General features: G+C 37.7%; 1 protein-coding gene across 2 annotated transcripts in view; it reads right to left on the reverse strand.

Moving 5' to 3' along the window:
- Nucleotides 1-1,687: 1,687 nt before the first annotated feature.
- NARS2 (asparaginyl-tRNA synthetase 2, mitochondrial) overlaps nt 1,688-12,825 on the reverse strand; it is a 112,158-nt gene continuing 101,020 nt past the window's right edge. The window contains exons 12-14 of one of the 2 annotated variants that reach the window (XM_070425697.1): nt 7,115-7,212; nt 5,149-5,175; nt 1,688-2,240 (exon numbers count right to left, since the gene is read on the reverse strand). In XM_070425697.1, the coding sequence (XP_070281798.1) occupies nt 2,096-2,240; nt 5,149-5,175; nt 7,115-7,212 (270 nt within the window). In that variant the 3' untranslated portion in view covers nt 1,688-2,095. Of the gene's footprint in view, nt 2,241-5,148; nt 5,176-7,114; nt 7,213-12,437; nt 12,537-12,825 lie in introns of those variants that run through there. The other variant, XM_070425698.1, reaches the window with a different exon arrangement.

Raw genomic sequence — 12,825 nt, forward strand, 5'->3', positions numbered from 1 at the left:
TCCCCTGCTGGCCCGATTGCCCCTAACTGCCCTCCCCTGCAGGCCTGGTCCCCTCAACTGCCCTCCCCTGCAGGCCTGGTCCCCTCAACTGCCCTCCCCTGCAGGCCTGGTCCCCCCCAACTGCCCTCCCTTTCAGGCCTGGTCCCTCCTAACTGCCCTCCCCTGCCAGCCATCTTGTGGCGACCATCTTTGACCACATGGGGGTGGCCATGTTGTGGTGGAGTGATGGTCAATTTGCATATTACCTCTTTCTTAGCTAGGATATTAGATAGGATTGATTTCAAAGAGAAAGGGAGAGGGAGAGACAGAAACATCAATGATGAGAGAGAATCACTGATTAGCTGCCTCCTGCACACTCCACACTGAGGATTAAGCCTGCAACCTGGGATGTGCCCTGATGGGGAATCGATCTGTGACCTCCTGGTTAATAGGTCAATGCTCAATCACTGAGCCATGCTGACTGGGCTATATTCAAGTCTTTAATTAATCCATTTAGAATTAATTTTTGTGTATGGTGTCAGACAGCAATCTAATTCATTCCTTTCCATGTGGCTTTTCCATTTTCCCAACATCATTTATTCAAGAGGTATTCCTTTCTCTATTGTGTTTCGAGTTCCTCTGTTGAGAATTAGTTGCTCATATATGTGTAGGTTTATTTCTGGGCTCTCAATTCTATTCTATTGGTCTGTGTGTCTATTTTTCTGTCAATCCCACACCGTTTTGATTATTTTAGTTTTGTAGTATAATTTAAAGTCAGAGGGTGTGTTTGGTACTTCTCGTTTTATTTTTCTTAGGATTGTGTGGGCTACTTGGATCTTTTGTGGTTACATACAAATTTGAGGATCTTTTTGTTCTATTTCTCTGAAAAATGCCATGGGGATTTTGACAGGGATTGCATTAAATGTGTATACTGCTTTAGATACTATGGCCACTTGAACTATGTTAATTCTTCCAACTCACGAACATAGACTATCTTTCCATTTCTTTGTGTCTTCAATTTCTTTCAACAATGTCTTATAGTTTCCAGTGTATAGGTCCTTTACTTCCTTTGTTAAGTTTATTCCTAGGTATTTTATTGTCTTTGTTGCAAATGTTAATGGGATTGTTTTCTTTATTTCTTTTACTGGTGTTTCATTGTTAGTATAAGAAAAGCAATGGATTTTTGTACACTGATTTTGTATCCTGCAACTTTGCTGTATTTGTTTATTGTTTCTAAGTCTTTGGTGGAGTCGTTAGGGTTTTCGACATATAGAATCATATCATTTGCAAATAGAGTATTACTTCTTCATTTGCTTTTTGGATACATTTACAATTTCTTTCTCTTGCCTGAATGCTGTGGCTAGGACTTCCAGTACTATGTTGAATAACAGTGGTGAGAGTGGGCATCCTTGTCTTGTCCCTGATCTTAGAGGGAAAGCTTTCAATTTTTGACTAATGAGTATGATATTAGCTGAGGGTTTGTCATATATGGCCTTTATTATATTAAGGTACTTTCCTTCTATATCCATTTTATTGAGGCTCAACATTTATTAAATGTCATTTTTTTCAACCAGTCTGATAAAAGATTTCAATTCAGAATAGCAGTTTATTAACTTAAGACCCAAAGAAGGAATATTTTCTTCTATAATGTTTAGTAAAACACAGAGAATAAGATGGGCATTTGTCATAAGTTAAATGGTAAGAAAGAAAAGGTCCAACAACATTTTATTTTTAGTTACTGGTTGTTTCTCAAAGGTCACACAAATCAGTGAGCTAATCATTAAAGACAAAGTACACTATCTCATCCTCTTTTAGAGTATGAAAGGACCTTTGAAACCACCTAGTTCAATTTCTTCATTTCTTCTTAATTGACATAATTGATTAGAGATTCTACAGTCTATAAGTACCTCTTCTTGGGAGAGTTCATCTTTCTATGAAATGCCTCTACTTTGTAAGAAAATCATGACCACTTATTTTCCATGTTATATGCTATGGTATGACAAGTACATTTTGAAAACTTTTTCTTCACTTCTAAAATCCAAACATGTGTTCTCCTGTAGGCACATGTGTGTGCAGCACCTCTGGCTTGCATGATTTCCCTTAACCAGTCTTCCAGTTACAAAATACATGAATGAGTAAATCTTGGAAAAGGGATGACATCTTTTATATTGTCAATTCCCAAGATGCATTGCAGATAGCGTTCAAATCCCATCCCAAAACCTCCATGTGGCACAGATCCAAATCGACGGAGGTCCAGATACCTGATTTTGAGAAACAGAGAATCATAACCTGTAAATGCCATATAGGGTCAGAGTTTATAATAGAATTTATGTTTCAAAGTATTTTGTAATCATTTATCATTCATGTCATTGTGGTAGGCCAGTCTTTTCCCTCCACAGACAGATAAAGGACACAGAGAAGTTAAAAATGATCTGTCCAGTGTTACCCAGACAAACAGTAGAAAATCCTGTCATTCATTCATTCATGGGCTTTAGTTACTTGACCCTTTTTCTTCTAAGTTACTTATTTAATTATATACAGAAAACTTACCTCATGAGGCCACAGGAAATATTCTAATAACTTTACTAATTTTCTTCAAAATATATTCCTTTCCTATTTCTTAGTATGTTAATAGTGCTCTTTTTTTTTTCTTACCAAAATCATACTGTTCATACACAGAAGAAAGTGAAGAATTTTGCCTGATAAATTACAAAAAGGTATGTCCTACTAGATTAGACTGTCAGCTACATCAAGGGAAGGACCTGCATTTTATTCACCCTTCCATCTCCAGTGCCTGCTCTGGAGTAGACGCTTACTATATGAAGATTTATTGTTTGAAGGTACAAAAATATACTTGTGAGCACTGGAGTGAGGAGAAACGTCCAGTTCTCTGCTTCACGCCTAGTGGAAGGTGTCCGGGGTAATTTTTATGGAAGGTTGGGCAGCCTCTGAAGCCCATTCATAAACATTCTGTGCCCACTTAAGATGGCTAGAAAATGCCAATTCGGCAACCTGGGATACGGTTATTTTAGGAAAGAAGAGGAGGAGGAAGATTCTGTAAATCTTCTTATGTTATTTGGTGGGAGAATTCTTGAGTTACATAATATTGATTAAGACAAGCTTAGAGCTTCTTGAATGATTTGTAAAATCAGTTCCAGAATAGAACTTCAGTGCCATAGCTGGGAGTCATTTGGCTCCTCCAGGATAAAGACTGTCACTTATTTTCCCACTCTTAACAATCATGGCTACATGTACAGGTATTTCATGTGGTTAAGATTAAGTACTTATCTTTCTAAAATAAAATATGAACTACAAGTAGGTGAGTTAGAGCCAAGTGAGAGATCTACACACAGGAGCATCTAGAATAAAACTTCAGATCAGTAAGAACTGTCAGGAATAATGATGGATGAACACAGTCTTCAATAACTGAAATGTTTGGTAGCTGGATTAACTTTAAGTTTGTAAGACACAGGGGAAGGGTATACTTTGATTTAGTGAGAAAGTGAGATGAAGGGCATATCAAACCACTGCCACAAACACCTGCAGGATCTGAGCTGGCAGCTAGAACTCCAGCAAAAGCTTTAGGTAGTTCTAAACTTCTCATAACTTGATGTCAAAACACTGGTATGAATGTCTGGAAACGGAATTCAGCATTTTTCTTGCCTTTGCTTTATTTTATTTATTTGCCTTTGCTTCAATAGATGGAAAAATCCAGTTCTTAGAAACAAGTTTTCTAAAGAATATGTATTTAATGGATTGTTGTTTATTCTAGGGTAGCCAGATTATAAAAGAGATGGTACAGAATTTGTGGAACTAGTTACAGGTTTTACTTGCATATGGCATGTAGAAATAGGAAGTGAGTAAATTCTTAGACACCTGGCGTGGCCACTCAGAGTGGATAGAACACTAGCAGAGGTCACAGACTTGAAGATTTTGAAAACCCCTTCTATCTTTCAAATACTAGGGTAACCATTTAAAAGGAAGGAAATTCAAATAATAAATCTTTATATTTAGAGAGCTTAACAGTTTGACAACTTTAGTTGGAAAAAGAATAGTATTGAAATTATCAATAAAGACCAGAAAAGGCCTAAACTTATTTAACCAATAATTAAAATTTGCATTTAGCTCGTTTTCATATACTTGCAGACAGAAACTGAGGTAAAATGCATACGCTTGATCAGTCAGGCTCATCTACCTAATAGCAGAAGTCAGAAGGACAGGGGTGAGGGGAGGGGGTAGCATTTACCGAGCTTCTACTCTATGTAGATACTTAACCTATATTGTCTCATTTCATCCTTACAATACCCTGTGAAATAATATTATCATTCCATCTTTTAGCCAAGAAAAACCAAGACTCTGAGAGATTAACCATGCCTAAGGACATTCCTGGTAAAAAACAAGGCATTCAAGGCCCATTACTTAAACCCAATTTTAGGCTTTTTGCATTTCTGAAATTTAGTTCCTTCATTTCCAAAAGACAAGTGTGTAATCAAACCCTTTCTTCTCCTGAGGAAAGGTGAAGAATTAATAATATTGTTGATAATATTATACCAATTCCATGAAAGAGTCTATTACAGAAATATAAATTAAAATTCTGCATATACAAAAAAGTATCTGAAGAAAGGGTCTGAGGAAAGAAAACCAGAAAATTTTGGAGAAGTAAATGTACAAGTGCAGACGGGTGGTCTTCCCTAAGCAGCTTAGATTTCTAAGGTTGGCGAAGATCACTTAGGGGTCACTTAGTTCAAGCACCCAATTTCACATAGAGAGAAACTGAAGCATAATGGTTAGGAACAAAGTCCCAGCTCTCTGCTTCTAACTGCTGTGCTCTTAGTTAAGTTAGTTAACATCTCTAGGCCTCAGGTCTGGAGGCACAGTTAAAAAGGAACAAGAACAGTACCTAACTCACAGGGTGTTATGCTGTTTACATGATGTAATATACACCTAAACTGTAACACAGTCATCCAGCACACAATAAGTAATAAATAAACAAACAGCAGCCATTATTATTATTACTATTTTTCAAGGACTCAAAAAAAAAAAGTAATCTTCTGAGAACTTGTTCATTGTTTGTAACACTCTTTCACAGTGCCTTGGGAATACAAGTAAAAACCATGTAATGCTCGAACCAACAGCTAGAAGAAGAATCATTAGGGGCCTCCTTCTTACCATTGGTAGGCTTCTGTCAGTCCTGATCTGTAAAAGGAATACAACAGAATTCTTTCAGAGAATGTCAGTAAGGCACACATACTAACCATTAAACATTGTCTGGGTTGTGTGCTCTTTACAGAGAAGTGCACACTAACTCGTGCTCTCAAAGAACATGCAACCTAGCTCAGGGGCTGCACCTTTACTGTATGGTCAGAAAGGCGCATTCAACAAGAGTCCCAGGTGTTATCAAATAAGTGGCCTCGTCAATAAATGCTTTAGGAGGCAAGTAGGACCCAGGGGTTCATTTGGATGAGTGTACTGTCCTGTCACACAAGAAAAGCACTATTACTGCTACTGAAGGTTGTTGGGAGGCACACACAAACAAAGGACACGCAGACACACCTTTCACTCTATAACATTAAAATAATAGAGATTCTGAGGCTACCTTCATAGTATGATTGCTAATTGGCTTTTGCCAATTAAGTGTTAAAAGGTTTTAGCTTTTAGTACTCATTAAAATTAATTTCAGTCCTTTAAAAAAGTGTTTGGGACCAGTATATCTGAAGTGATCAGGACAATGAAAATGCAAATATACAAAAATACAGAACACATACACAGAAGTCACAGACGAATCAGAGAGAGATGGAAATGCATATCCATTTCATTAGAAAAGATAAATTTGGATATTATCAGATATTAGGTAAACATTTAATGTTATGAGGAAAGGTTTCCTGAAGGAAGGAAGCAAGCAAAGAAAACAGAGCAATTAATCTTTCAACAGATGAGGTTTCTTGCCATGTGTGATTTTTATTGTGCTTTAAAAAAGCCCAAAAAAACACACCCAGAGAATCTTTAAATTCTTTCCATCTAAGGAGTTTGACCTTTACTTCAATTCCACGATTTTCCCAGGACTTTCTAACATGTTGGTTATAGTAAGGAGTCAGTACGCTAATAAAAAAGAGTCCTCCCAAAACATACTTATCCCCTTTCTTCTGGAACCTAACCAAATAGAGCAGTTCAAGTAAATAGAATTACAAAACCAAGTTGCCCAACAGATTTATAGGTTGAGACCTTGGAAAACATCAACTTTTAAAGCATTTTTCCATTAGGTAGAGAAGGCCTTACTAATGGCTAATTTAGCAGGATATTTTCAAACAATTATGGCTTTTCCAGGTTACTTTCCAGGTTACTCTGAAAAGTACCAGTATTATCTGGAGAGAAGGATTATGTCTTCAACATGGGAAAGCCTTTTTAAAAAAAATGTTTGGCACAGCAAAAGTGGAAAACCGAGGTTTATAACCCTGGTTAGTTTAGGAAGTCATTGTGGTGTGTTGGCAAACCATGCATATATGGAAATGGTAGTTCAATTAGAAACACGAGTCCCTATTTCTCTTCTTCAAAACATTTTCTGTGTGTTCACCGATTCACTTTCCAGGCCTTGGCCAGATAGTTAAAGTAAGTTATTCAAATAGCTAAATCAAGACCCTTACACAATGTAGAAAATCTGAGGAAGGGAAAACTGCTTATCCTAAATAGCTTAGCAGATATTTTTAGTATCTTTCTATTTCCATCTTTATCCTTTTCCTGGTTCAGAGTCTGTTTCTTTATGGCCCTACAGGACTCATAATTTATAGTAAATAAAAAGAACATAGAGAAGAGAAAAATAAAAATGAAGGGCAAGCTTTAATGGGGAAATCTTCCTCCTTCCATCATTAACTTTTTAAAAAGCCATTTCCATAGGAAGAGATAAATACAAACAGTGGGCAGTTTTCATTGTGGCCTTGTTTCATGTAACAGTTCCATTTGTTAAGAAAAGGAAGCTGAGAAAGGTCAAGTAACAACTTGCTCAAGGGCACTAGAATCTGAATTTCAGGTCTGCCAGCGGCTGCGGCCTGTCAACTGTCCTCTGTTACTTTGTCATGACTGCCTTTGACTTTCCTGTCCCCAATTTCTAAATTTTGTTTCTTTTAGGTCTGACCAATACCTGGCCAGCCGTTGCTCTAAGAAATGGTATCGCTCCTCTCGGAGGCTTCCTCCAAAGAGCTCTCCAACTCCAGGAACCAGAAGGTCAACAGCAGCAACCTAAGAAGGAAACAAACAAACAGAACATACACATTACATTTTCAGGGGCTTCAACAATTGTCACGTTCTCAAGCATGTGAAACTTTTAACATTTTGACAACTGACTAACTGCTCACCAGAATCTTATTTATGTTATTTGTTCATGTTCCTGTTTCAGGATCAAATGTTTAATATCATCTTTAGAATACACGCTACACAAATTGCAGGTGAATAGTTTCCTCTCCTCTCGTGGACCCTTTTATGCAGTGTACTTAACAAAAATGTGTTTTCTTCACAAAAGTGATACAAATGTTAATTATAAAAAATGTGGAAAATATTAAAAATTATGAAATATTAAAAATCACCTGTCACTACACAGAAGCAATTACATTCTGGCATATTTCCTTTCAGGTTTTCTTCTTCTTAAACATTTAAAGACAATTGTAGAGATCAAATTACATATAAAAATTTACCATTCTAGTGTCTTTCTAACATTATAGAATAAATATTCTTCCTAGGTAAGTTAAAGTATTTTGCAGACTTAATGTTTTAATAGCTGCACAGTTTATTGTTTAGGAGTATCATAGTTTTTATTGAACTGTTTTCCTTTTGTTGAACATGTAGGGGTATGTGCATGTTTGTTTTCTCTTATAAATAATGTGACAATGAAGATTTTTCTTTAATTTTTAGTATTTTGTTAAGACATGTAAAATATGGTCTGATTATTACAAAGAAGTACAAATTAAAACAACAAGATATCATTTTGGAGTTATCAAAGCGGTGAAGATAAGAAAACAACATAAACGAGCTGGACTAGAGAATGCATCAACCGGTGCTCTCGTACATTTGATACAACCTTTCTGTCAGCAATTTGGCAAAAGATAATCAAAAGCCTTAAAAATGCAATATGCTTTGACTCAGCAATAATGGTTCTAGGAACCAGTCCCAACAAAATAATCCGAGATGCAAAAATAAGATTGACAGACAGGACATTTATTGCAGCATTACTTATAATGACAAGAAATTCACGTGCACATCAATAGAGACTCTTAGATACAATATAGCCATGAATAAGAAAAAGAATGACATCTATATCACAAAAAGTTAATTGTGTTGCCACTGTGACATCTTTTATCTGCACTTCCTTATTTTCTACAATGAAGATGTGTTATATTTTTGTAATAAAAAAACAAAAATATTTCTTTTCATTTTATGTAAACAGTTTTAGAATTGAAGGCATAGAGAAGCACAACCTTACTTTGTAGTTTATAAATAAATATTAAGAAAAAGTTCAAAAGAAAAAACAACAAAAACTTTTAATAGGAAAAAACTGTAACTTGATATTTTAATTTGTATTTCTTTGATTACTAGTAATGCTTGATTTAAGGTTGTTTATTTGCTATCTCTATTATCTTGTGACTTGACAATTCTTTGGGGGTGGTCAGGTAGACATCTGTAAGGTCAAGAATATGAAGGCACAAAACTTAGAATGATTTATTGCAACAAACGAAAAATTAGGAATCGGTAAAACACATTTTAATTTTTAAATGCCACATTATAAGTTCTTCTTAAACTTTGCCTCACTTTACTATTAAGCCATCCCCTTGTTTTGATTTCAGAACTTTAAAAAAAAAAAAATCCTCACCTGAGGATATGTTTATTGATTTTAAAGAGAGAGAGAGAGAGAGAGACATCAACAGGTTACCTCCTGTACACACCCTGACTGGGGATCCAACTCGAAACCTTTTTGGTGACAGGATGATGCCCCAACTAACTGAGCCACCAGGCCATGGCTGACTTTAGAACTTTTGATTGAGATAAACTTTACAAATAATCGAGATTAATAAAGAATATTATAATGCAAGAATATGCTCTAAATGCTATATACCTCATCCTTATTATCATAAAAGAGAAAGCATTAGGCAGGATTTTTATCACTCAGCGGAATTAGAGTGAGAGGGAAGAGAAATGGTTCCTCTTACTAAGTCTCCTATACTCAATAAACTGGTGGGGACAAAGTGTACAACAGGCTTGTTGTCATGCTAACACGGCTTGTTGACCACATCTTAGTAATTCTTCTATGAACTTGTGGGGCCTACAATGAACAGGCAGGTATTTTAGAACATGGATTTGGTGACTGAGACATGACAGTAGGTAATGAAACAAACAGCTTTGGATAGGTGGACAAGAGAGGCTTACTAATGTGATGAGGAAATTCTCATAGACTCCAATCAGGACCCTGCAGTTACCCTTTCTATCCTCAGAGAAAGGAAAAGGTTCAAGGGAGTTTTTATGGCTACAGAAAGACTGGCTAATTTATTTCCTAGTATCCTGAATTTAGACATGGCTAAACTATGCTAGGAATTGAGACAAATGATGAAATATTTGTTCTGGACTTCAAGTTTTAAGTTTAGAATTATAGGCAATCAGGGCTAGAAGAGGATAGACAACCAAGTAGCTTAGCTCTCTGGCCTTTGCTTGAAAATACTTTAATTCTGGGAACCACTGCCTCTGAAATATAGCATTCCATCCTTGTGTAGGTCTGAATGTTAAGAAAGGATAGGTGTATCTAAAATCTATCATTTAGCCCTAGCCAGTTTGGTTCAGTAGATAGAGTGTTGGCCTGTGGACCGAAGGGTCTGGGGTTCGATTCCAGTCAAGGGCACATACCATGGTTGCAGGCTCCTCCCCGGCCCCAGCCCTGGTTGGGGCCCATGCAGGAGGCAATCAATCAATGTGTTTCTCTCACATCCATATTTCTCTCTGTCTTTCCCTCTCTAAAAATCAATGGGTGCCCTAGCTGGTTTGGCTCAGTGGATAGAGCGTTGGCCTGCAGACTGAAGGGTCTCAGGTTCAATTCCGGTCAAGGGCACATGTCTGGGTTGCAGCTCATCCCCAGTAGGGGGCATGCAGGAGGCAGCTGATCAATGATTCTCTCACATCATTGATATTTCTATCTCTTTCTCCCTCTTCCTTCCTCTCTGAAATCAATAAAAAATATATTTAAAAAAAATAAAAATCAATGGGAAAATATCTTCAGGTGAGGTTTTTAAAAAAAGAAATAATTTCTAAAAATAACAATAAAAAATAAATAAAATCTATCATTTATTTCCAAAGCTTCAAAGTTGGGGTGATTCCAAGCCACAAAGGAGGGCAGTAATTGCTTGTGATTCTAATTCAAGAATGCAAGTACATGCAAAGCTTTCAGAGGCAGAGCTAAAAAGACCCACTGCCTCAAAAAGGCTGCTGGAGAATCAGCTATGGTGGAAGAACAGGAGGTAGGTAGTCCTGCTGAGGCTGGTGGCCAGTGAGGAGTAAACAAGGCTACCCTGGATGAGTTGTTCTGCTTTCTCTGTTAGTTCATAAGCATCAAACAAGAGCTCCATTTCTTGCTTGGTCTTGCTTCTGATACAACTAAAACAAGCAAAAAACCCTCTTTGGATCTTAGCACTTTTTGCAGGCCTAAATTTTATTAACTTTGGGACATAGCTTTTCAATGCTATTTTTAGAGGAATGTAGAAGACTCATACTTATCTTTGATTACAAAACTCCCTTATTTTACTATTTGAGTTCACTGGAGAACTCAACCTGACACTATACTAGTTTTTGACCTTTCTGCCTGGTTTTTGTTTATCTTGAATATTTGCATCTGCCCAGTAACAGTGGTGGAACTGGAAGCTTCTGAACCTTCTGAGTCACCTTCAAACTCTTATGCCAGAGTATGGCACCTACATTTTTATAACCTGGTTTTCTTTCAAACCTGTCTTCCTAATAACCAAGGTACCAAACTGGTTAAACCCAACTATTTCTACATTGGCTATCATGAAATTAGTGTGGTAGTTGCTATATTAGCCAGCATAAGTTAGGTTATGCTGTATTAATAAATTATCCCAGAAGCTTACAACAGGGTTTCTCAATCTTAGCATTAGTGACCTTTTGGGCCAGATAATTGTTGTGAGGGCCTGTCCTGTGCATTGTGAGACACTTAGCAGCATACCCGGCCTCTACCCACCAGATGTCAGGTGCACTCCCCTCATTGTGCCAACCCAAACTGTCTCCTGGGTGAGGACAGAATAACCCCTGATTGGGAACAATTGCTTTGCTTTTAGAAACTTATGCAGGATTCCAAGATGGCTGCAGAGTGGCTAAAAGCTCAGTCCATTTGCGCCCAACAACAGACCAGACTTGTGGCTACACTGCAGAGCATTCGGCTTGAAAAACCAGGAAAAGTGTAGCTGATCTGAAACACTGAGAGGAGGGAGCATGGAGGAGAGAAAGGAGGAGACATGAGAGGGCAAGCCAAGTTGCGTAAGTGCATGGCTAGAAAGCCGAGGTGATATTGTGGCAATGGAGCCCCACACCATGAGAGTGTGAGGTCTCAGCTCCACCCAGGGATCCCCAATCCAGAGCAACAGAGAGGGAAGGGGAGCCCACATAGCATTGGGTGGAGGGAATCAATGGGGACCTGGTCCACTTGGGAGATTCAGACATAATTCCAGGCAAAGAGCGATTTCTTTGTTACAACACCACTCTGGGAAGTTCGCTCTGCTCATTTCCCAGGGCAAAAGAAACAAATGAAAAAATAAACAAATGAGACTACATCAAATTAAAAAGCTTCTGCACAGCAAAAGAAACCACCAACAAAATGAAAAGGGAACCCACTGTATCGGAGAACATATTCACCAATGATACATCTGATAAGGGGTTAATTTCTAAAATATACAAAGAACTCATACAACTCAACACCAAGAAGACAAAAAGTCCAATTAAAAAATGGCAAAGGACCTGAACAGACACTTCTTCAAAGAGGACATACAGACAGCCAATACATATGAAAAAATGCTCAGTCACTAATCATCAGAGAGATGCTAATTAAAACAACAATGAGGTATCACCTCACACCTACCAGAATGACTACCATCAATAAGTCAAGTGCGGGCAAGGATATGGAGAAAAGGGAACCCTAGTACTCTGATGGTGGGAATACAGACTTGTGCAGCTACTGTATGGAGTTTCCTCAAAATCTTAAAAGTTTGACTCAGCGATCCCACTTCTGGGAATTTACCTTACGAATCCTGAAACACCAACTGGAAAGAATATATGCACTCTTATGTTTAGCAGTGTTAGTTATAATAGCTAAGATCTGGAAACAGCCCAAAAGCCCATCAGCAGATGAATTGATAAAAAGATGTCGCACATTTACACAACGGAATACTATGCAGCTGTAATAAAGAAGGAACTCTTACCCTTTGAGACAGTATGGAAGGACCTGGAGTTTATCATGCTAAGCAAAATAAGTCAAAGACTGCCGGGAGCCGGTCCATCCTTGCTGCTTGACACAGTCGCTGCAGAGAAGAAACATCTGTACAGCATATGTTTCAAGGGATCTGGCGTATATGGCATACTGTTCTTAATATGTTTGCTCCCCTTCTTGGCGCTATGTGTTTAACCCAAGGTCACCTCTCCGAGAAAGGTTGTTTCCCCAGGTAGGAATTTTTCCCTGAAGTTAGGGAGGGAATAAAACCCCTTAACTAAGTGCCAGGCGGGTAGTTAATCACTTTAACTAAGAACAATCACGCTTAAGCTACATAATCTTTACTCCCTGGAATGGAGATAAGAAACAACGCCCTAACC

The sequence above is a fragment of the Myotis yumanensis genome, unplaced genomic scaffold (assembly GCF_028538775.1).
Source record: "Myotis yumanensis isolate MYYU_CA2020_CCGP unplaced genomic scaffold, mMyoYum1.0.hap1 SCAF_10, whole genome shotgun sequence".
NCBI lineage: Eukaryota > Metazoa > Chordata > Mammalia > Chiroptera > Vespertilionidae > Myotis > Myotis yumanensis.